Source organism: Cetorhinus maximus, chromosome 10 (assembly GCF_964194155.1).
Source record: "Cetorhinus maximus chromosome 10, sCetMax3.hap1.1, whole genome shotgun sequence".
Taxonomy (NCBI): Eukaryota; Metazoa; Chordata; class Chondrichthyes; order Lamniformes; family Cetorhinidae; genus Cetorhinus; species Cetorhinus maximus.
Genome location: NC_135888.1, coordinates 64366497 through 64392792, shown reverse-complemented (window position 1 = coordinate 64392792; position 26296 = coordinate 64366497). Strand labels below are relative to the sequence as shown.

General features: G+C 42.2%; 1 protein-coding gene across 1 annotated transcript in view; it reads left to right on the top strand.

The window, feature by feature from the left end:
* Positions 1-26296, top strand: part of LOC144685734 (slit homolog 3 protein-like) — a 599629-nt gene that overhangs the window by 364543 nt on the left and 208790 nt on the right. Inside the window, exons 8-9 of the mRNA XM_078550561.1 lie at positions 2052-2215; positions 15433-15577. Of these exons, the coding sequence (XP_078406687.1) occupies positions 2052-2215; positions 15433-15577 (309 nt within the window). The remainder of the gene's footprint in view (positions 1-2051; positions 2216-15432; positions 15578-26296) is intronic.

Sequence of the window (26296 nt, the reverse complement as noted above, 5' to 3'; positions counted from 1 at the left end):
CGGCGAGCAGGTCCCCCCCCCCCCCCCCCCCCCCCTCCGCTCGCTGACAGGAAAATCCTGCCCTATAAGTCCACAATAATTTGACTCTGGACTTTATACACCTTTAGTTCCATCTAGGTAGCTTTAAATCTCTTCTAGTTGTTACATTTGCTACTATTTGCAGCAAATTCTTCAAATAAATATAACCAAATTATTTGCTGTAATTTTAGCTTGGAGTTAAAGCTGCTTAAAAACACATTGATGTGATCAGCAGATTCAGCTAATACCAACAGTGAATAAAAATATAGCTGTCATGATGAAAACCATCATGCCTGTGCCTCTCCCTCTCCTCCAGTCTTGTCCCACTGAGGCATGGCTGCCTGATGATATATCAGGACATGTGCAGAGAGAGAATGGGCAACTGCAGCTGACTTCCAGCTTCAAACCATAGAGACAACAGCAACAAACATTTATATAGTGCTTCGCAAATTGTCCCAAGGTGCTTCACAGGAGCGATTAGCAAACAACATTTGAGACACAACCACATAAGGGGATATTAAGATAGGCAACCAAAACTAAATTGGTGGTCAATTAATGCCCGCTTAAAATATGGATGGTGGGCACGTCTTGTTGTTGCAAACATTTTATCAAAAACGAAATCAGCATTGAACAGCTGCTTTCGGCTGGATTGGTACTGGGATCACTGCAATTGACCGCAGTGCCCTCTGTTAGGGAGATGAAGGAAATAAGCCCAGGGGACACTTGCTCCTAATTGGTGTGTAGTTAGCACTACTGGAAATTGCTTGTGTGCGGATGTAAGGTGACAGAACCAGGCTTAACAGTAATGCTCCCCACCTCCCTGCCCCTGGTCAAACGCCTCCCTTGGGTGAGGTATATCCATCATAGAGAATGCACCTTCAGGAGAAGATGATGGAATAGAGGTTGATGTGGTCAAAATAGGCAAAAAAAAATCAAATCACGTTAATCAAAATAAATATGCCAAAGGAAACTGAAATTGTTTGATTTTTGTTAACATGTGGAAGAGTTGGGAAAAATCCTTATCCTTTAAAGGCTGCGATTCAGCATGAAGCATAGTGGCAGGCTGACTGATCAGGCAGGGTAAACCATGATAAGCCAGCATTTAGAAAAATGTGCGAGGAATACAATGGAGCACAGTCACAGGGGAATGCACAGAAGTTTGGATTGTCTTGCACCTATCTGAATCAGCTGGCTTTCTGAATAGGTTATTTAGAAAGAAAATTATTTTCTTTGAAGCTCAGCCCTGGGTAGTAAACTTATTGAATTTCTTAGCATTTACAGTAAGCTATCTGCAAAAAATGTGAATTATATTTGACCTGAATGCGTGTCGGTTATGTCTGCAACATAAATAAGTGAGGGGAAAGGAGAATACCATTTACGTGAATGAGAGCGACTGCAGAGGTAAGTGACAAATGGCAGTTTTTACAAAGGAAATGCGTCTGTTTATATGTTGGCATGGCAACAGCCACTTGACTTCAGTCATTATCATCACCACCACCACCACTCCCCCTCTCCCATCCCTCCCCCAACACCCCCTCCCCCAGCCATCCAGTAAAAGACATCTGACTGTAGAGCTGAAAGGTTGAACATTTTGAGTAGAACGTTTAACACTCAGAAGACAAGAGAAAATGAAAAAGAAAAAGATTTTGTGGTTGTCAGAGGATTTTTCTGTTAGATATTTTATGTCGATGCAAAAGCAGTGAAATTCAGCTGCACCTCGAGTAATGAGTGAGGGGATTTTCCTGTTCCACGCAGTTCAGAATGAAGGGAAAGGTCTAATCTGTTGCTCTGTACATTCTTTAATATTCAGCACCATGGTCTGGTAATGTCTACTTAACTTGATTGTATTTGTGGGAGGTGCAACTAAAACAAAAATACGTAACTCATTAATATAAAATATTCTTCAAAGATAAAAAGGTTAGAGTTCGCCTGCACCATTTATCCAGCTAGAATGTCTTGTATGTGTGTGTAAGGACAGGGCTGCACTTGAGTTTGTTAACTTTTCCTTACCTGGTCTCCTCACTTTTCTGCAGGCGGCTTCACTCCAACAACCTGATCTGCAACTGTCACTTGGCCTGGCTCTCTGACTGGTTACGCCAGCGACGTCCCATCGGACAGTATGCCCAGTGCACAGGCCCCATTCACCTGAGAGGCCTCTACATTGCTGATGTTCCGAAGAAGGAATTTGTCTGTAGCGGTAAGAAATCTTACCTTATTCCGAGCACTAAGAACCTTTCCTTTTTTTTAAATACTAATTTAACATGTTTACACGTGAACGTCATTCACTCCATTGTGGATTCCATAGAACAACATGCTTTGGACATTTACTTTAACAAAATATGTTTTACCCAAAAGCAACATTAGCTGCTGTCCCGCAGATAGTCGGATTAATTTAAGAAATTTTATTTCTGTGGAAATTTTTCCTAGTTTCAGTTGTGCTTTTCAAGTTCAGGGGCTTTTGCTCAGGAAAATTAATCATTTTCATAGAAACATAGAAAATAGGAGCAGGAGTAGGCCCGGCCCTTCGAGCCTGCTCCACCATTCATTATGACCATGGCTGATCATCCAACTCAATAGCCTGCTCTTGCTTTCGCCCTATATCCTTTGATCCGTTTCGCCCCAAGAGCTATATCTAACTCCTTCTTGAAAACATACAATATTTTGGCCTCAACTACTTTCTGTGGTAGCAAATTCCACAGGCTCTGGCTTTCCACAGGCTTTCCTTTCCCAGACACCCAATGCCAACACTATAAAGATACAAGGTAAAGTTTGCTCTGCTCTGCCCCAACAATGCACCATAGTCCCTAACTGCACAAGAGTTGCCCTTACCTTTTTATTTGTTCTTGGGATGTAAGCATCGCTGGCAAGGCCAGCATTTGTTGCCCATCTGTAATTGCCCTTGAAAAGTTGACTCAGCATCAACTTCTGTAGTGCCAAATAAGGAGTAGTTTTGTTGCTTTTAGGTCATCTCCAATGGGATCTGGGCTGTAACCACCCAAACTTAACTTGGAGGTTCCTTATGGCCAGCAGAGGGTAACATTTTCAGTTTTGGCTTCATTCAAACCCAGATCAGAGGTTAAATGTCAGTGCGTAAACCTACTTGCACCATCATGTACCCAAAGGAAATCTCTAACATTATTGCAGTTGTTCTCTTAGAGGATAAATATATCCTGACACCTTTAGAATCTGGGTTTGAATCCAGCTCCATGTTAGTCTCTGTTCTCTGCTAGCTGTCGCAGATTTATGTGAAATGAGTTTGAACAGTCTCAATCCAAATCTTAATTTGTATGGGTCCGCAGCACAAAGCCAGTCATAAAGTTCCTCTCCAAGATACACACTATCCCAACTTGGACAAGTTCCGTCATTTCATCATTGGTCAAAATTCTGGTATTGCATCCCTGTGGAATTATCCACAAAGAAGTGTACTGCACTATTACCACCTTCTCAAGGGTAACCGGGGATGGGTAATAAATGCTGGCCATCTGGCAATGCCCAGATCCTAAGAATGATTTGTTTAAAAAAAAAAGCACCACAGTTGGCCAGTAAATTGATAATGTGACATAAAGTGGTCATAAGGATGGCAAATGGAAAGATTTAGAATGGTGAGGCTGGAGATACTGGGCAGAGTTTAGGGTTAAGCCATGCTCAAACCTGTGCGCTTAAAGTGGGAACAGGTCCACTACTTTCTTTGCTTTTAAGGTGTAGACAACACTGAAAAGGCAATATCAATTGTCCATCCCTGGATGAGCTGAGGGCATTAAGAATCGTTTGTATAGAGTGGGACAAGTGATACATAGCACCTAAACTGGATTTTGGGGATAACAATCTACCAGCTCTCATGGTTAATCTCTGGTGCTAGCCGTGGAGTTTTCCTGTGATATTGTTGGTTTGGACTAGACACTGTACAGTTTCTCTGTGTTACTGTTGGTTTTGAATAGACGCTGTACAGTTTCTCTGTGTTACTGTTGCTTTTGAATAGACGCTGTACAGTTTCACTGTGACACTGTTGGTTTTGAATAGGCACTGTATGGTTTCACTGTGAAATTGCTGGATTTGAATAGACGCTGTACAGTTTCACTGTGACGCTGTTGGTTTGAATTGGCAGCTGTAGGGTTTCCCTGTCATACTGTTGGTTTGGACTTGATGTTGTTGGGCTTCGCTGTGGTTTGGGACTGGAAGCTGTAGGATTTACTGTGACACTGTTGGGTCCAATGTGATACTTTTGCTTTCAAAGCAGCAAAGTAAAATTGTTAGATTTTGAAGATGAAACCAATTAGTGAGTGGAATATCCAGCTGTTAGGAAAATAGGTTGTGCTGATCTCTCCCAAATCCAACCACCAACTAAGATGGATCACAAGGTTTCATAGCCGTTAAAAGCAAGAGAGGAAGGCATGTGACCTCGTGGCACTTCCCACCCAAATGATTGAATGTCATAATCTAAAATAGCACCAGGATCAAATTTATGGCAATTATGAAAAACAACTATTTAAAAAACATTTTTTTCATGTATCACAGGGGATATACACAAAAATTTCAATGATATTAATCATCTTGTGACAGAAAGAATGTAATTAAATAGAAGCACTGTTTATATGTGTGTATATGTATGTGTGTGTATATATACATATATATATATATATATATAATATATCCATGTGGCTTGAAACACAGTCACAAATAGAAACTGGTGAAACTTGTATTATAAAAGCAATTAATTCACTGGAGCCATGTCTGATTCGGATATCCGCAGTGTGCTTTTAATTAGGATAAATAATTACAGATTCCTGGGATGAAGTTGGATTTGTCCTGTTTCAATTATTGAGGAAGTAATTGGATTTTTTTTAAATTGCTGTCTGTTTTCTGCCCTACTTTCTATTTTTTTTTAAACCGCTATTTAAGCTGTAAACCTGGAGAGGCCATTCATTTGTATTCTTTCCATCTGGTTTTGGTCTCCCTGCTGTAAACAAGATAAAGTGTAGCTGAGGCATTACATTATTTACTCGTTTCTGTGGTAACCTGCGGACTGAAGATCACATTTCGCACAGTTTGTGCTGCGCACCAGCTGGCCATGAAGATTCTGACTTATGCAATCAGTCAGGGCAGGCTTTAGTGCATCTTCTGGTGGGCAACCTGGTTCCATTATAATTAACACATCACTGCGTTACACCAGAACTGCAGAACTTGAGTTCCTCATTTTGGTCAGTTCTTTTTATTCCTTGTGAGGATAACATTTTAAAATCATTTCCTCTGTATATTGTTTGGCATCAATAAGGTAGGCCGTGAGGTGAGAAAAAAAGAAGGCTGAGGGGCGATTAAAGGTTTTGATAGAGTGGTTAAAGTGAGGATGAGATCTTGTGGTGCAGTGGGTAGCATCCCTACCTCTGGGCCAGGAGCTCCAGGTTCAAGTCCCATTTCAGGACTTGATGGCTATGGAAAGTGCATTCACAACATGGCCAAACAGGTTGATTCTCAACCTATAAGTCCTTCCAATACATATGATGGCAGGCGGTAAGAGCGGGAGAATATCTTGGTCAGCCATGCTGCAAAAGGCAATGGTAAACCACTTGCCAAGCATAACCATGGACCGATCCAATGTAAGTCCATGGCCACCAACACCCTCTTAGGGCATGGTATGTGAAGGAGGAGGGGGAGAAAGTGAGAATGTTTCCTCATGTGGGCTAGAGCATAACTAGAGGCCATCAATCTAAGATAGTCACCAAGAAGCCCAATAGAGAGTTCAGAAGAAATTTCTTCACTCAGAGTGGTGAAAATATACAGCTTCCTACCATGGGGAATGGTTGAAATGAATAGTATAGATGCATTTAAGGAGAAGCTAGACATGCATTTAAGGGAGCATGGGGTAGAGGATTATGATGAGATATTTATATGAAGAAAGATGGGAGGAGGCTCGAATGGAGCATAAATACTCACATGGACTTGTTGGGCCGAATGGCCTGTTTCTGTGCCATATAGGTGTGAGGTAGGTGTGAGCTGCTTACAGTACAGTAGTGTAAATGCCTTTTCTTCATAAAGAAGGAAGGGGAATTCTTTGGCTACCAAAAGGCAGGTTTGCAGATGTCTGGGAGCAGGATGGCTGGCTGTTACTTAACCCAGGTGTAGTAACTAATATGGGATATATACAGAGGGATGGAAATCAATAGTGGAATTCTTTTTTGATTTATATTTTCTTTGGGTGAAGTTGTTGCTCAGCAAGTTGAGGTGGATGAGGGTCAGCCACCATGTAAATGGCACTTCCAGCAGAACAGGTTCTACATAAATGGTGGGAGGTTCTAATCTTTATCTATCAGTTTTAGCTGGTCCATATTGTACTGAAAATGTTTAACTGAAGAATAGATGTTTATAAAAGGGCACAGGAAAAGGTCAGGGTAGTGGAATTTGAGTTAGGTGCATAGAGGAAGAGATGTGCAAGTATACACTAACTACCATTGAAAATAGTGGCCTTGGCTTCTCCTCCCAGCCTTATGAAGAAATTGGCATCTCTGTACACTGCAAATGGTAACTTTTGTCAGAACTCTTGCTTACAGTATGCAGAGTTGCAGAATCCCTTCCATTAGTGGTAACACTGAGGGACAGTGCTCGAGGGGATAGAGGCCTGTTCCTCCATGAGCAGCAGTATGGACAAGTCCCGGAGGGAAATGGTTAGTGGGATGATAATGAAGGAGAGAAGGAAAGTGACAGCTTGGAGCAGTGTTTGGGAAGAGAAAGAGGCAAGAAGCTCGGAGTCCAAAATGGAAATGATGTAGGTCCTTCACTATGAATTGCAGGAGCTTGAGATAGCATATGCCAACAATTTGGAAATGTCTTGATCTGATCTAGGGGACCGCTGTTTGTTGGTGACTCATATCCGATGACTTTCTTTTTATAGTTCTTTTATCTCCAGCTACCTAATATCTCAGACACTAAGATCTACCCTGGACAATACAACATAAATAGGCTACGACTGGCTTGCATTAAATAAAATTCATGAAGCATCAAGGGTAATGGGACTATGGATGATACATTGCCAAGGGACCTTATTCTAATCAATCCTCAGGCCTTACATTAACACACTCCAGTGAAAATGCAAGAGATAATGCAGTGGGACTTTGAATGACTCTGTAATCTGAGGGCCTGATTATAACCAGTCCTCAGATGCCTCCGTTAGGATATTCTACATGAAACATGACAAAAGTACAAACAGGAAAACCTTGGAATCTGACTACGGTCAGTGAGTTGCAAGACTACTTTTTCTACCTTATCTTCCCGACCTTACCCCCAAGTTCAAAATCTTTGTAGCTCAACCTGATTAGAATTTTGTTCAACCTTTTATGTAAAAAGCCAGAAGTGGATAGGCTGAGTACTTGTCTAAGTGATACACTGGTTTAATTGTAATAAATTATGACTCTCTACATTAATACAGTTCAGATCCAGTAAATGTATGGAGGAATCCAAGGAGTGTGACCACCCCTATTAGCACTCTGTGATACCAACTATCCAATTCTAGCTTTGTTTTCCAATGAAGTCATATCACAAATATAACATTTTATGAAGAAAGTGGCAACAAATCAATGTGCAATTTACTGAAACAAAATGTAATGATTAATAGATGAAAATAACATTCTGAAAGAGATTCCCTCCTATTCTGAGTTCATCCTTAGTTCATCTATTCCAATAGCTGGGGGAACTATTGGTATCTCACTCAAGCATCCGTTTTTCATATGACTGTGAATGAAGGAGGCATCACAGCTGAGACTCATTCTATGCCCAAATGAAATGCACACTCGTGCATTTTTCAACTTTCATCAAGAGGCAGGAGCTGATTTTTCCCCACCCCCAGCACAAGGCACTGAGGTCAGTTTAGCATGTCTATTAGACGTTGGCTTTAGTTCATTTGTAGTATACCTGGTTTAAAGTCAGAGGTTGTGTATTCACCTGCCCCTCCCCACTCCAGGGGTTTGAGTGCATAATCTACCCTGATAATTCAGTGCAGTACTGAGGGAGTATAGCCTATTAGAGGAGACATTAAACCATAAGTTCTCTCAGGTAGACGTTTTTAAAAAATCCACTGTCACTATTTAGAGAATGCTGGTGTTCTGGCCAATATTTATCCCTCAACCATTATCCCCAAAATAGATAATTTATCTCATTGCAGTTTGTTGGGCCTTGTGCAAATTGGTTGCCATGGTTGCTTACATTATAACAGTGACTGTAATTTCAGTGGAAGATGGTAAAGCGTCCACAGGAATGGCATAAGTGGCCAGTTAAGTCATTTCTGCAGGGTTTTCACTGATCAGAAGTTACAGCAGGACATCAGAAGAATCCCAACACAAATTATATCATACATGTTTATTGTACATGAAGAATCAGTTGTGGAGAGGTTTGAGGGCAGGAATGCATGAAGAATAAGAATTCAAAAGTTCAATGTGTTAATGATGCACAGAAATTGCTCATTGCTTTTGAATTTGCCAAAGCTCATGAGTAAACTACCAGGTTTAGTTGAGTGAGCTCTGAAGTAATTTGTAGGCCCCACCTAAATTTATGCTAATAATCAAACTAATAACCTTAGATCAAGATTTTATCTTGTTCCTTGCTGTTAGTGTCGTCTTAATTACATTAAGATTATTTTAATGTCAATTACATTATTAAGGTTAAGAGAAACAGGTGATGGGTACTAATTGTCTTTGGGCACATATAAATAGGAGACATTTGTGTGGGACACTGGATTATGTGGGAGGAGAGCTATGAGACTGAACAGGTCAATAAACTCTCTTGGTGAAGATAAGGTCTGTGTCTTGGTTTTGGCTTCAACAATTGGCTTAGATCCTCTTCACAATTGTCATAGTATTTAAACAAATAAAAAAATTGCTTATTGGATAACTATGGTGATGAGTTTCATTGGTTTCTGATAGTGCTGTTGGGTATCATATCTTGTGTTAATGGACAATCAGATTTTGATGTATATATATTTTTAAAAATCAGGCCCATCATCAAGTACCATTTCACATTTGCTGAGAATTGGGTGGAAACCACATCTGAACTGGATGCAAACACGAGGTCGTCTTATCTTTCCCAAGCTAAAGAAAACAGTATAGAGGGAAGAAGTATACAGGATGAAAAAAATAGGGAAAAGTCAAGGGCACAAAAGAATAATCCATCAGTGACTTTATGGGGCTTTGTTAATCCCAAAAGAATAATCCCAAAAGCCCAATGGAACAGCTGTTGGTGATAGATTGATACATGCTGAAAAGGACAAGTCATAGTCAAACATTTCAGCAGGGAGTCATGTCTTCAGTTAATGAAATGTTAGCAAAACACCAGAGAATTATAAGGCATGCATTTGTAAACTTGTAGCCACTGTGACAGATGGAGAAGGAAAGCTGGTGCTTATTTCCTTCAATCCCTCTCCATTCAGTGACAGAAAAAAGTCACTCAGAAGGAATGTGCTTGTAGAGATGGCGAGCTCACAATGCACTTAAGAAATGTTGTACTTATGCAGTGAGCAGTTTACGTGATTCATTCTTTTAAAACTGCAGTTTCAACTTTTCTAAGTACTCCTATTATGATTGGCCCTAGTTCTTAGTTAAATTGTTAAGGGATGGTCTTACATAGACTATAATTGATTTTGTCCATCTTTGTTTACGATGACCTTCTGCAAAATATACATTGGTGTCTCCAGTTCTGGGGCTGATAGGGTCTTGTTGGAGCTGGAGGAAAAGCCAAAGAGAAACATTCATTTTAAGATACTTTCCCCAGCCTCAAAAAAGAAACAACACCCTTACTTTTTCCTTTCAAAAACAGCTGTGAAGAAATATAATTAAACTTGACTCTCTTATTTTATTTGCCTTTCTGATAATTTTGTTTTGATTGGTTTTGTTTAACAACTTGCAATCCTATAGAGTGTGTAACATACAAATGTCCCAGAGCAACTTTACGAACAAGGGATGGAAACGTTAAACCAAAGGAGAGAGCATAGGAGACAGAACTGTAAACTCGGATGGGTCTTTAGAGGATTTGCAAAGGATGAGAGAAGGGCACAAAAGTTTAGGGAGAGAATTCCAGACAAAACAGAGGGGACTGGTAGGAATGCACGGGATACCAGAGTTTGAAGATTGAAAGACATGGGATGGAAATTGCACAGGAAAGGTAGTAAGAGGCCACAGGTATTGATAGTTATACGTTTCCAAATTAATCTTTCCATTTTCAAGTTATAATATTTTTTATATGGGATATTTTTATAAGACTGTATACTCGGAATTCTTAAAATTGAGCCAAAGTTGCTGATTTGCCTTTTGAGAATTCTCTTGTCTGAAGAATCTGAGTGTACACTACATACCCTGGAACATATTTGGAAATTTAAGTCATATTGATTGCTTATAAACAAAGCGCTGTTAACAAAAATTTAGTTTGGTAGTCTCCTCAGTGTATATAAGTTTGGCTGTGCAGAAAGCTGGTATTTAATCATATAAGAGGAATGGCTCTTAACAGAAGTGTCATACTGGTAGAATAAGAGGTCGCTTTTGGGGTGAAGGCAGGGTGAAGATGAAGGAAACTTCATTCTGCATTAATGTACCATCATTGATCCAGGAATGCTTTTTCTGGGAAACTTGTTCAACATTTAGTTCGTCCTCTGACCTGGGAGTGCTTGATGGAACAGAGCAGGATGAACTTTACTCGACATCTAGTTTTTGGCTGGTTTTTTCACCCACTGAAAATGCAGAACAGAAATTCTGCTGCTGCTGTGCATGATTTTCAGCTGATTAATTTTAAATGATCAGTTAATCATGGGCAACAGGCACCCACATTTCCAATGAAAGCTTTTATAAATAGAATTACACAGAATTTTACAACACAGAAACAGACCACATGTCTAACTGGTTTATTTTCCACATGAGCCTCCTCCCACCTTACATCATCTCATCCTATTAGCATAACAGTGTATTCCTTCCTTACATGCTTAAAGCTTCTGCTTAAGTGAAATTGGGTAAGCAAGGGTTGTTATCTGAGTGGAAAGTTAGAAAACTATGATGAAGCCAGTTTGTGCAAGAATGCTGGCAAGTGTAGTCTTCAAAATGAGTTACTAAGATTGTGGGGGAGCTGAGGGGGAGGAACGTAGATGTTTCAACTGAGTCAGCAACTAGCCTTACAGACGCCAATAAAAGATGCAGTTGTCAGGATTTTATAGGGAAGCTTTATTGTCAATAAAAGAATCTAGTCTATAGAGATTAGTTTTGTGTTAGATGGAAGCAGACAAGTCAAGCACTATCCAACACACATTGCAGTTTGAATAATGGATCGGTGTCAAAACACCAGCGCCAAAAAGAGTCAGAAACAAGACTTCTGTAGGAGTTTGTGCTTGGAGATCAACAGCTGAGAGAACCAGATAACTGGTGAGAGTCACACGAGGCCCAAGCTGACAGTGGTGGCAGTTGTTTCTGATTTGCTGTCTGAACCAGTTGCTGTCCATTATGTATTGGAACATGGCGCTCCCTGTGAAAACATTGTGTGCCACCTTCCCCTATCACCTTAAACTGACTTCATTGTAACAGCTCTGAAATCTTCCAGCCCACCATGTTAATTGTTGTGCAGGGTTAGAAAAATCTCTGTCTTACATGTTACAAACAAAGCCAAGAACAAGTTTAAAGGGCGATGTAATCGGCTTAACGTTTAATTTCCTTTCAAAGGAAAAATTAGTCCTTAATCGAATGTACGCATGATTTTTTATTCATTCATGGGATGTGGGTGTCGCTGGCCAGGCCAGCATTTATTACCCATCCCTAGTTGCCCCCTAGAATCAGCATTTAAGAATCAACCACATTGGTGTGGGTCTGGAATCACATATAGGCCAGACCAGGTAAGGACAGCAGATTTCCTTCCTTAAAGGACATTAGTGAACTAGATGGGTTTTTACAACAATCAACAATGGTTTCATGGTCATCATTAGATTTTTTTATTGAATTCAAATTCTACCATCTGCCCTGCAGTGGGATTCGAACCCAGGTCCCCAGAGCATTACCCTGAGTCTCTGGATTACTAGTCCAGCGACAATAACACTATGCCATCGCCTTTCCTTATGTATGCTACAATTAAATTGTATAGTTCCTCAGGATGCTGCAGGCCCGTTTTTTAATTTATTGTTTCACGGGATGTGGGTGTCGCTGGCAAGGCCAGCATTTGTGAGCCATCCCTCATTGCACTTGAGAAGGTGGTGGTGAGCTGCCTTCTTAAACCACTGCAGTCCATCTGGTGCAGGAACACCCACAGTTCTGTTAGGGAGGGAGTTCCAGGATTTTGGCCCAGCGACAGTGAAGGAACAGTGATATACTTTTAAGTCAGGATGCTGAGTGGCTTGGAGGGGAACCTGCAGGTGGTGGTGTTCCCATGTATCTGTTGCCTTTGTCCTTCTAGATGGTAGCAGTTATGAGTATGGAGGGTGCTGTCGAAGGAGCCTTGGTGAGTTTCTGCAGTGCATCTTGCAAATGTACACACTGCTCCTACTGTGCGCCGGTGGTGGAGGGGGTGAATTTTTACATTGGTGGATGGTGCCAATCAAGCGGGCTGCTTTGTCCTGGATGGTGTTGAGCTTCTGGAGTGTTCTTGGAGCCATATTCATCCAAGCAAGTTGAGAGAATTCCATTAAACTCCTGACTTGTGCATTATAGATGGTAGACAGGCTCTGGGGAGACAGTGTTACTCACTGCTGTATTCCCAGCCTCTGACCTGCTCTTGCAGCCATAGTATTTACATGGTTAGTCCTGGTCAATGGTAACCACCAGGATGTTGATAGCAGGGAAATTCAACGATGATAATACCATTGAATGTCAAGGAGAGATGGTTAGATTCTCTCTTGTTGGAGATGGTCATTCTGTGGCACTTAGTGTGACATGAATGTCACTTGCCACTTATAAGCCCAAGCCTGAAAGTTGCCCAGGACCTTTTGCAAATATACATACATACGAAAATATGAATTGGGAGCAGGATTAGGTCAGGTCACAGACTGTTTCAGTATCTGAGGAGTTGCGAATGGTAATGAGCATTGTGAAATCATCAGTGAAAATGCCCATTGATGAAACAACTGAAGATGGTTGGGCCTAGGACACTACCTTGAGATATTCCTGCAGTGGTGCCTAGGACTGAGATGATTGGCCTCCATTAACCACAACCATCATCCTTTGTGCTAGGTATGACTCCAAGCAGTGGAGAGTTTTCCTCCATTTCCCATTGACTTCAATTTTGCCAGGAATCATTGATGCCACACTCGATCAAATGCTGCCATGTCAAGGGGTAGCCACTCTCACTTCAACTCATAAATTCAGCTCTTTTGTCCATGTTTGGCCCAAGGTTGTAATGAGGTCAGTGTTAATTGTATAAATGAAGGTTAAGTGTATACAGGTGGGAGCCACTCATTGAATATTATGTGTGCACATTTGAAAAGACACTTACTGACGCTGGTATTTGGATTGTAGAATTAGGAGCTATACATATGTAATGTTTCACTTTGTGACTATATATAAAACCAAGTAAAGATTGGCTTCTGGTCTCCTCCTTCACCAACTGGCTGTCAGAAATTTAACGGTCAGGAGTCGAGTGGCTCTGGCGGAACCCAGAGTGAGCAGTAGGTTTTTAGCTGTATAAGTGGCACTTGATGGCACTGTCAATGACACCTTCCATTACTTTGCTAATGATCGAGTGTAGACTGATGGGCTGGTAATTGGCCGGGTTGGATTTGCCCTGCTTTTTCTGGACAGGACATTAATCATCAATTTTCCACATTGTTGGTAGCTGCCAGTATTGTGGCTGTACTGGAACTGTTTGGCTAGGGGGTGAGGCTATTCTGGAGCACAAGTCTTCAGTACTATTGCTGGAATATTGTCAGGGCCCATAATCTTTTCAGTATCTAGTGCCTTCAGCTGTTTCTTGATATCACTTGGAGTGAATCAAATTGGCTGAAGACTGGCATCTCCGGAGGAGGCCGAGATGTATATCCACTTAGCACTGAAGATGGTTACAAATACTTCAGCCTTGTTTTCTTGTACTGATGTGCTGGACTCCTCAATCATTGAAGATGGGAATATTTGTGGAGCTGCCTCCTCCTCCTGGTAAGTTGTTTAACTACCATCACCATTCATGACTGGATATGGCAGGGCTGCAGAGCTTTGAACTGATTCATTGTTTGTGGGAACACAGCTCTGTCGATCACATGCTGCTTCTGTCTTTTGGCATGCAAATAATTCTGTGTTGTAGCTTCACCAGATTGACACCTCATTTTTAGCCATCTGCTGCTTCTGGCATGCCCTCCTGCACTTTTCATTGAACCTGGGTTGATCCCCCGGCTTGATAGTAATGGCAGAGTGAGGAATCTGTGAGGCCATGAGGTTACAGCTTGTGGTTGAGTACAATTCAGCTGCTATGAACTGCCCACAACACTTAATGGATACCCAATTTTGAGCTGCTAGATCTGTTCTGAATCTAGTTCATTTAGAATGGTGATAGTGCCACACAATACTTGGTCTTCACAAGACCTGTGCAGTGATCACTCCTACCAATAATGTCACGGACTGATGCATCAGCGGCAGGTAAATTTGTGAGGACAAAGTCAGTAGGTTTTTCCTTGTTGGTTCCCTTACCACCTGCTGCAGCTCCAGTTTAGCAGCTATGTCCTTTAGGACTTTGCCAGCTCGGTCAGTAGTGGTGCTGCTGAGCCACTCTCAGTTATGGACATTATGGACCACCCAGAGTACATTCTGTGCCCTTGCCAACCTCGATGCTTCTTCCCAGTGCCTTTCAACATGGACAGGCTCCGATTCATCAAATGAGGGGGTGGGGATGGTAGGTGGTAATCAGCAGGAGGTTTCCTTGCCCATGTTTGACCTGATAAGAGACTTCAAAGGGTCTGGAGCTGATGTTGAGTGCTCCCAGGGCAACTCTGTCCTCACTGTATACCACTCTGTCACCACCAGTATCAAGGTGCCACTGCTTTAATGGTTATGGCTGCTTCCAGCCACAAACAGCAGATTCACAGAATAGAAATCTTTCGATTCAGAAGGTACAAGGCACCTTCTGAAAATGGCAACCTTCACATGCAAATCCAAAATGTCTTTATTAAATGAAAAAGGACACATTTATATAAACAAAAAATGATGCAAATTGAGACAATTTGTTGATACACAAATAACGCAAATTGGCTCAATTAAATTCAGTTAGGTTCAAATTTTGTTGGTTATTCCTGGCTAAAATATGAAACAAGAATCCTTATATTGGCATTGTAACAGATGCTTTGTGTTGCTCGTAAACAACTCCCATAGGAATTATTTCCTTTAGAAAAGATTGGAACACTTCTTGGTTGCTCCATCAGCGTTGCCTGTTGTATGTGCCTGTTTTGCTGTTCTGAGTAAGTGTACTCTTGTGCCCTCCCAGGTCCTCAGTCCTCCGAGTCTCAGTCCTGTAGTGCCCATGCTACATCATGCCCGCCAGCGTGTGTGTGCAGCAACAATATTGTGGATTGTCGAGGGAAAGGGCTGACCGAAATCCCAGTCAACCTTCCAGAAAACATCGTGGAAATGTGAGTAATAGACATTCCCAACCCTGATTTTAAAGGCAGTGGTAATGGGGAGGGTGACATCAAAAGTATCAGCTTCTAAGATGATTTTAGAGCTGCTGAAGTCATCGTTTAAACTATCCTGTTCAGGACACCAAATCGTTTTGGCCAAAAAACACATTTACTACAACCTAGTGCAGCACCCCAGTAAAGGAATGCCTGAAGGGGTGATTGGCTTTGAGTCTACTGATGGCTGCATTGTTACATTCTGGAGGTGACTACATCCTCCAAATATAGGATGAGCAGCCACCAGATTCTCTGGAGAAGCATATTGCATGAGCACAATGGATTTGCATGAATCTTGGCCAGAAAACAAAAACTTCAAATATCTCTGAATTGGGTCAAATCCATCAGGTCAGAAGCAGACACTGTTCCTTTGAGTCTCAGACATCTTAGATATTGGAGACAAGCTTTTTCCAAAAGGAAATGCGAATCTGGATCGAGCCAAATTGAGCTAAGTCATTTTATCATGATTTAAGCTTTGGAGTATAATTGCGATATTATTTCATCATGGCTGTATGTTTGATGGGTTTGGCTTGTTTTGAAACAAAATTAACCCACTATTTAATCCAAGGCCTAGATTTGCTCTTCCTCATTGAACATCATTTTGGTGGCTAAGTAAGAATGTTTGTGGCCGAATGTGATTTTTTTTTCATGTATATATTCATTCTTGGGGTCTAAAGTGTCTCAGACAAAGCCAGAATTTATTGCTCACCTATAATCACCCTTGAGAAAGTGCTGGTGAGCCACCTTCTTCAACTGCTACAATCGATGTATGTTTTTTTCCCCGGGAACAGTTTGAGCAGCAACACCATTTCTGAGTGGCAGTTAACCTGCAGATCTAGAGTCACATGTAAGCCAGGCCTGATAAGGAAAGCAGATTTCCTCCCCCAAGGACATCAGTGAAGTAGAGGGGTTTTTATACCAGTCCGGTAGCTTCATGATCATTATTTTATCCCAGATTTCTTAATTGATTGAACTTGTATCTCTCCAGCTGCTGTGATTTGTACTCATGTTTCTGGAGCGAGTAGGCCTCTGGATTACTAGTCCATTAACGTCACCACTGGGCTTTTGACCCCTTAATGGGAAGGAAGACACTTTTGACATTGCCTTAAAAGGACCAACCAGCCAGTAAAACTTCACAATATTAAAGGAACTGGGTGTGTTCAAAGCAGCAGGGCCTCCAACCACAGCCCAAGCTGTCACAGTTTAAACATTTCAGGGAACCACATCAAGAAGCTCTTAAATTGCAAATACAGCCAGTCTCCTTTAAAACTTACAGCCAGATTTGCCAAGTCCTCCTGTTCACGCATAGTTGCATCCGGCGATGCGGTGAGGCTGCAGGAGGAGCCTCAACAGTTCCAGATGGCATCCCTACCCACCACCCACTGAGCTGCAAAATAAAAAGAAACATTGCAACAGCAGCAACCACTTGCATTTATATAGCGCCTTTAACATAGTGAAACATTTCAAGGTGCTTCAAAGGAATCTTTTCAAACAAAGTGACAATGAGCCAGGTAAAGAAGATATTGGGGCAGTTGACTAAAAGCTTTGTCAAAGAAGTAGCCTTTAAGGAGCAAGTTAAAGGAGGAGAGAGAGAGAGAGGGGTAGAATTGCAGTCAATGAGATCCTCACAACTAAGCCCACACATGTCCTGACCAGGCAGCCACAGGCTTCCCATCAGGGGTCATTGGACAGTGTTCAAAAGCAGGAAACCTAAGCCAGAAACAACAACTTTATCAGCCATGTTCCCAGCTTTAGAATCTTCTTAACCTCTAAGTCTTAATGCCACAGCATATGTCACACTCCCTGCCCCCCACCCCTGCCCATTCATCCACCAACATGTATTTCAGGGTAATTGATACATTTTCAGTAAGTGCTAAATCTGAGCTTCTTTGGCAGGTGATTTTTCTGCTTCACTAACTAAAGGGTCCATCTTTACTAAATGGAAATGTTGTGGCCAGTTATGTTTTCTCTTGAATAAACCAAACCTTCCTCAATTGTGCCTGACGCAGCATCACGTGTTGTGAAATAAAGAAAAAAAACTGAATTTTGTTGTAGTGCAGTCCCAAGCCATAGTCAAAGCCTAAAAACAAAAAACTACTGCGGATGCTGGAAATCCAAAACAAAAACAGAATTACCTGGAAAAACTCAGCAGGTCTGGCAGCATCGGCGGAGAAGAAAAGAGTCAAAGCCTGTCTGGTCTAGTTGTCTGTGAATTTGTGCCCTGCTGTGCAATGTCCATTTTCAGAAGCATCCCCAGTGAAAGCCTCATCATTGCCAGGCTTTTTGATTAGACTTGAAATTTACTCAGCCACACCCATGGTCCAAAAGAAGCCTCATTCCAGACTGGTGAAATTTGAGTAAAGTTCCAGCAGGACCCCTGGATTAAACCGCATCTGAATTGCAGAGAGTTATTTTCTTTCGCAAATGTAAGAATTAACCTTAATAGTAGTGAAGCCATTGGAAAATAACATAGCTAGTAATTGGTGTGAGGAAGCCTGAGAGACTTGTGTATAAATGATCTGCCATGTCCTTAGTTGCAACCCCTTGTGAAGAGCAAGTGTCACACATATTGTCTTTAGTGCAAATCAGATATTCTGAAACCAGATTTTGATCTGAGCTTTGAATCCCCTCAGTCAGTTAGGTTCTCTGAAATCTAGGCTCTCAGCAGAGCTTGACTAGTCACCTTTATCCATCAAAGGATATTAGTCTATTTCTCCTAGCATCTGACCTGCTCTTGTAGCCACAGTATTTATATAGCTAGTCCAGTTCAGTTTCTGGTCAATGGTAACCCCCCACAGGATGTTGATAGTGGGAGATTCAGTGATGGTAACACCATTGAATGTCAAGGGGTGATGGTTAGATCCTCTCTTGTTGGAGATGGTCATTGCCTGGCACTTGTGTGGCATAAACATTACTTGCCACTTGTCAGGCCAAGCCTGGTTGGGTTTGTCCAGGTCTTGCTGCAGTTGAACATGGACTGCTTCAGTATCTGAGGAGTCGTGAATGATGTTGAACATTGTGCAATCATTGGTGAACATCCCCATTTCTGACCTTATGATGGAAGGAAGGTCATTGCTGAAGCAGTTGAAGGTGGTTGGGCCGAGGACACTACCCTAAGGAACTCCTGCAGTGATGTCCTGGAACTGAGATGATTGACCTCCAACAACCACAACCATCTTCCGCTGTGCTAAGTACGGCTCCAAACAGTGGAGAGTTTTCTCCATGATTCCTATTGACTCCAGTTTTGCTAGGGATCCTTGATGCCATACTCGGTCAAATGCTACCTTAATGTCAAGGGCAGTCACTGTCACCTCACCTCACTCAGGAGTTCAGTTCTTTTGACCATGTTTGGGCCAAGGCTGTAATGAGGTTAGGAGCTGAGTGGCCCTGGCAGAACCTAAACTGAGTGTCAGTAGATAGGTTATTGCTGCGTAGGTGCCGCTTGATTGCATTGTTAATGACACTTTCCATCACTTTGCTGCTAATTGAAAGCAGACTGATGAGGTGTTAATTGGCCAGGTTGGATTTGTCTTGCTTTTCGTGGACAGGACATTCCTGGGCAATTTTTCACATTGCCAGGGAGATGCCAGTGTTGAAGCTGTGCTGGAACAGCTTGGCTAGGGGCACAGCTAGTTCTGGAACACAAGTCTTCAGTATTATTCAGTACTACCAATCTGCCTGCCGCAGATGCATCTGTCCAGAGTTTAGAATGTACTCAGGGTGGAGGACTTCAATGCCCATCACTAAGAGTTGCTCACACTTGACCTCATCCTCACCAACCTGCCTCCTGCAGATGCATCTGCCCATAACAATATCGGTAGGAGTGACCACTGCAGAGTCCTTGTGGAGACAATGTCCCATCTTCACGTTGAGGATACCCTCCATCATGTTGTGTGGCACTGGCACTGTGCTAAATAGGATAGATTTCAAACAGATCTAGCAACTCGAGTCTGGGCAACTATGAGGCACTGTGGGCCATCGTCAGCAACAGAATTGTACCCAACCACAATATGTAACCTCATGGCCCGGCATATTCCCCACTCTACATTACCACCATGTTGGTTCAATGAAGAGTGCAGGAGGGCATGCCAGGAGCAGCACCAGGCAGACCTAAAAATCAGGCGTCAACCTGGTGAAGCTACAACACAGGACTACGTGCATGCCAAACTGCATTAGCAGCAAGTGATAGACTGAGCTAATCGATTCCACAACCAACGGATAAGATCTAAGCTCTCCAGTCCTGCCACATCCAGTCATGACTGGTGGTGAATAATTAAACAATTTGCCAGAGGAGGAGGCTGCAAAAATATCCCCATCCTCAATGATGGGGGAGCCCAGCACATCAGTGCAAAAGATAAGGCTGAAGCATTCGCAACAATCTTCAGCCAGAAGTGCCGAGTGGATGATCTATCTTGGCCTCCTCCAGAGGTCCCCAGCTTCACAGATGCCAGTCTTCAGCCAATTCGATTCACTCCACATGATATCAAGAAACAAATGAAGGCATTGGATACTGCAAAGGCTATGGGCCTATTCCGGGAATAGTACTGAAGACTTGTGCTCGAGAACTTGCCGCACCCCCAGCCAACCTGTTTAAGTACCAGCTACAACACTGGCATCTACCCGGCAATGTGGAAAATTGCCTAGGTATGTCCTGTACACACAAAGCAGGACAAATTCAACCTGAGAATTAAAGCATATTAAGGGAGTGTGGCATCAAAGAGCCATAGCAAAACTGGAGTCAATGGGAATCAGAGGGAAAACTCTCAACAGCCTGGAGTCATACTTGGCACAAAGGAAGATGGTTGTGCTTGTTGGAGGTCAATCATCTCAGTCCAAGTTCACCGCTGCAGGAGCTCCTCCAGCGGTGTTCTAGGCCCAATCATCTTCTGCTGCTTCTTCAATGACTTTCCCTCCATTTGAATTTGCCCGCTTCCCCTATAAATTATGAACCCGGATTCCCATTCTTATTTTCACTCGTGTGCTCCTCCAATTCTGACCTTATGTTCATCCCCAATTTTAACTGATCCATAGTTGGCAGCCATGCCTTAATCTGCCTAGCCCCATAGTCTTGAATTCCCTCCCTAAACCTCTCAACCTCTCTACCCCTCTCTCTCTGCTACTTCCTTGAACAAGCTGCTGCTCATCTGTCCTAATATTCCCTTAGTCGCTCAGTGTTAAATTTTGTTTGATAACACTCCTGTGAAGTACCTTGGAGTATTTTATGATGTGAAAGGTGCCATGTAAATGCAAGTTATTTTTATGTTGAAAGGTTTGATGGATGGGAGGTAATAGTTAAGGAGGAGGAATTGTGAGAAGTGTTGTGAGTCACTGTTGAGAAAGGTGTACTCATCCTTGCTGTCTTTGTGAAGTCATTAAACCATTCTCTACATTGAGCCCTAGTCCAGTGGGTGCTCATGGTACTGACCCTCTCAGCTACCTCTGTTCAGGAAAGCTTTGGGGATGCTTCCACCATTGCTGGGGGAATGTACCTCCCTCCTGGTTCTCACTTTCTCCATGAGATTCGGAAAAGGATCAGGAAAGTGAGAGGCAGTTCTGCTCATTTCTGCAACGAGCAAGCCTTGCACAATTGTTCAGTAAGGAATAAAAGCAAAGATGCGTGCAGAACTGCATCCTTGTTAAACATAGTCGGGAATTGTGCCAGAAATTGAACTGGTCATGTGGGCGTGCTGCCCAGCTCTGCAAGCATTCAGGAGGGTTTCAACTCTTACTTGACACCCAGAAGTTACAATGAACTGGACCTTGTGCTGACAAACATCATTGTGACTTGCTGTCCAGCCATTTCTCGTTCCAAGTTAAAATTGGGGCTAAACAGGGTCTGAGCTGTGGTCTAGTCACTACATATCTCCTGTGAATGATAGCTCCAACCTAAAATTGTCTGCATGCAGGTCCTGATTCCAGAATACAACAGTATAGGCCCCACACAAATTGCTCCTACATACAACAACACCTTCTGCATTACAGAGGTGGCCTTAATGAATATGAGATCGGAAGCCCATCTTGGGATCAAATATGACACCAAGTTTATGAACAGATTGGCTAAAACTCAGATTCTTGCCAAGGATAGGGATGTATTCTGTAGCTAGAATGTGTTTGGAGCTGGGATTGAAAACAATGTCTTCCCAATATTTAATTGGAGGAAATTTTTACTCATCCAGTCATGGATGTCAAATAAACAGTTTGATAGATTAGCAACAGTGGAGGAGTCGGGAGAGGTGTCCAAGTCTAATGTCCACCCAATCCAACTGGTCCACTGATCCAAAACTGTTGATCGTGAAAATCTGACTCCTAGCAAAGGTCTGTTGTTCTGAAGTGGTCTAAAGTTGGTCAAGTGTTCTAGTGATCTAGTAATCTTATCTAGTAGCTTCCTGATATTTATTGCTTAGCACCACATTAAACAGTGCATTTACTCATTGTTCTGATCTCATTACATTTCCTATCGGCAACTGAGGAGGAATAATGGCAGCTTCCTTTAGACTTCCCATATAGGATTTGGTGGCCGTCTGCCTAATTCCCACTGCAATTTAGCATCATAAATAACAATCAGCCTTTGTTAGCTGCTTTGTTGGATTAACAGAGGTTGTGACTCACAGTTAACAGGTTACCACATAGCGAATGACCAGACGGGGTTCCTATCCCAAGTCACTATGACTCCTATGGAAAACGCATATGTGCAGGAAATGAAATTGGGGTTGGCTTGAGTACCCAATGGAGTAAACAACTTACATTCACTGTTTCGCTAACACATGAGGAGATGCCAGTTGAACAAAGTACCAGATGGTTGCTGGAACCCATAAAATTTTGGTGGTGTTGCAGTACACATAGGGAGTCGGAGTTGCTGTGGCAACATGCACTTTTTGCATGCATGTTGTTGTCTGGAGCTGTGGATAGTGATGGTACAGGCTCCAACTTTCTCTCCATCACATGGCTGACCAGGAACCTCTCCCACTCTTACTGCCTGCCATTGGTGTATGTTGGAAGGATACTCAAGGCCACATTATTAACACACCTTTCTTGGCCATCAAGTCCTGGAGTGTGATTTGAACTTAACACTTCTACCTCAGAGGCAGAGATGCTCCGACTGTGCCACATGACCTCCAATAATACTGTAAGCCAGTGTAAAATAATATCTTCAGTGGAGGAGAAGGAAACAAGAGTTTCCAGAAAAATTCTTTGGAGTTGGAGTTGCCCCTTTTCCTCTCTTTGGATTAATTAATAGGAAGTAAAATACATATAATTTATGCTAGTTTCTTTGTGCTTCTGCTGTCTAATGCCATGTTTATAAAACAAGTTAAGCTCCAATGTCAAAGATAAAAGCAAAAAACTGCGGATGCCGAAATTCGAAACAAGAACAAAAATACCTGGAAAAACTCAGCAGGTCCGACAGCATCTGTGGAGAGGAACACAGTCAACTCCTTGAGTTCGTTTGACTCCCATACAGACTCGAAACATTAACTGTATTCCTCTCCGCAGATGCTGTCGACCTGCTGAGTTTTTCCAGGTATTTTTGTTTTTGTTTCAATCTCCAATGTCTCTCTGCTGTCAGTGGTATGTGTTTTCTTAGTGGCAAAGCAAAGGAATTAATTATGAATGGATTACCACTGGGTAAGGAACTTGTGAAGCTTTATTTCCATCTGAAGTTGGGTGCAGCATTGGCCTCCTCTCCATTTGCTTGTCTTCCTCCTCCTCCTAACCCCTGCTTTAGTAATCGAATTACACTATCTGTCAGGAATGGTTCAAGTCAGCATTGATTGAACAAGACAGTAAAAACACACCAGCAGGATAAAGGAAGCACTTTTATTAGAGAAGTTGCAGAGAAGTCTGTGCCGTTTAATTTCAAACTGATGTTGAGTAAACAGTTCAAAAAGAAAGGAGCCTGATAGGTTGTATTTTAATTTCCAATGATTAGTTCAGTGTTGGTCTTGCAAAAACCAAGGATTTTTAAACAATCAAGATTTAAATTACTTTGTTTATTTTGTTAAGCCAACCTTGGCAGTTTTATGTAAGAAATGATCTTGAAAGCATTGATCTTGTATTCATTTCTGGAAAAGTGTAATATCTTTGCAGCATGAACATTCCTTCAAGCATTGAAGATAGTGGTTATTGTAAACACTTGTTACCTACAGTAACATTTCAGTGGAGTAAACCTGGACAATATAGGGGGAACTGTGCAGCACCAACACATGGTACCAAAACAGCAACAAGATACAGATCTGATCTTCCCTCTCCATTAATTTCCAAATGCAAAAAAAGAAGACGTTGAATGGTGCCTTCCAAGAAAAGCTAGGTGAGGGAAGCTGCCATGCCTTTGTTTCTGGTTACCAAGGAGGAATTTACTGATGTCTGGGAGCAAACTGTCCTTCACCTAGATGGCAGAAATGGAAGTGAAAAGGGAGTGAGCATGTTTCAGAAGTAATTGAGAGTTTACAAATATCATGTTTTGAGAGGAAAGGAGTGGTTTTACTCCTGCCTGTCTGGTGTAAATTGGGCTAGCCATTAAAACCGCTGATGGGACTCCCGTGTCAACATCCTGCACCAACCCCACAGGGTATAATTTTAACCTACTCTGGGCAAGTGAGGACACTGCCTGCCAGAAATTGTCAGGGTTCTTCCTTTATTATGCAGGTCAAATTCCACTGATATAATCAGGGTCCAACTTACATTTTAACTTTGGGACTAAGGTTGGAGCCTTTGTAAAGAAAGAGAGAATGAAATTGCTAATTGGTTTTACATCTCCCACGAAAACAGCACCTTCAACAGTGCAGCATGCCTTCAGTACTTCACAGAGCAAGTGCTCAATATCTGAAGTGAGACTTGCTTGCACAACCTCCTCACTCAGAAGTGAGAATGCTACCATTAAGCTGAGGCTGCCACTTCAATGCATCACTTATGTTGTGGCTTTCCTGCCAGGCCAACCTAGCCTAAAATGGAGTTGGGGGTCATAATGGGCCCAATTAAAGTGGAAAGTATTTTAATTTTGTGGGAGCCTGCACCCGATCAAACAAGGAGATTTTAAGCATCCCCTGCCCCCAGCTTCTCACCTTCCCCCGCTCTCTCTCCTTACCTCACCCCATTTACAAGGCTATCCTGATATCTCCTCCACATGACTTTTATATGAGTGCTAGAGACTGTTCCTTCAGCCATCTGCAGTGGCTTCCTGCCCATCCTCTCAGCCCCTGGCCAGGTGGCACTTCTCATCAGTTTTGGGCAGGTAACTACCCAGGTGCTAAATAAGTGAGGCCTGGGAGTTAAAATGTCTCTCCCAGACCTCAGGCGGTTCCTCCTTTGGCCAGCAATTGAGGAGGAATAATGGCAGCTTCCTTTAGACTTCCCATATAGGATTTGGTGGTCGTCTGCCTAATTCCCACTGCAATTTAGCATCATAAATAACAATCAGCCTTTATTTGTTTTGTTGGATTAACAGAGGCTGTGACTCACAGTTTACAGGTTACCAGCTTTATAAACTACAAATCCTATCAGTGGTTCTGGTTGAGGGGATGGGTGGGGTTAGAAGAGGGAGATAATAATGTAGGACAAGTACAAGGAGCACACAAATATCACTTACAGTTATTTAGGAAGGGAATTTGGGCTCGTAAGCCTTCAAACAATGTTGGTTCAGAACGGCCTGTGAGTTGCAGGTGATTGCAGTCAGGAAATGTAATGAGATCAGACCAATGAGTAAATGCACCATTTAATGTGGTGCCAAGCAGTGAATATCAGGAAGCTACTAGGTAAAATCTTTGGCCTGTGCTGCATACCTCTAGATTCCTGGATATCAGGTGAGAACAGGATGAGACTCATCGGTTGAATTTCTTGGAAATATGCAGTCTAGACTCAAACCTGGCAAATGATAGCACTTGTGGAAAAATACTCTAACGTGGCGATGTTACATTCAGGGAAAAATAAGTAATTGGAGAAAATTGAGGAAAGAGAGAGAAAACATCTGTGTTTCCTACCTGTGATACATACTCAGGTACTGTTGTACACCTGGAACATAGAAAGACTGAGCTTGTATTTATGTAACATCTTTCATACCCGCAGGATATACCAAAGTGCTTCACAGATAATTAATTATGTTTAAATTGGAGTGACTGTTTCATGTAGGAAAGTGCAGCAGCCATTTTGCAACTAGCAAGGTGCCATGGATGACAATGAGATAAATGACTTGTTTAAATTATTTTGGTTCAAGGTTAAATGTTGGCCAGGGCAATGGGAAGAACTCCTCTTCAAAGTACATCTACCTGAAAGGGCAGACATGGATTCGGTTTAACATTTCCTCCCAAAAGTACAGTAGTGCATAAGTACTGTATTGTTGTGCTGGGGAAATTGTAGTGTAGTGGTAATGATACTGGACTAATAATCCAGAGAACTGGATATGTGTTCAATCTCACAAGCTGGGAGAATTTAAATTCAATGAATTAATAAACCTGGAATAAAATGCTTGTCTCATTAATAATGATATGAAACTATCGGATTGTTGTAAAGACCCATCTGGTTCATTAATGTCCTTTAGAGAAGGAAATCTGCCATCTTAACCTGGGTCTGGCTTACATGTGACTCCGGATCTGCAGCAATGTGGTTGAGTCTTCACTGTCCTCTGAAATGGATCTAGCAAGCCCTTCAGCTGTATGAAACCGCTGCAGAAAAAGCACTGTGAGT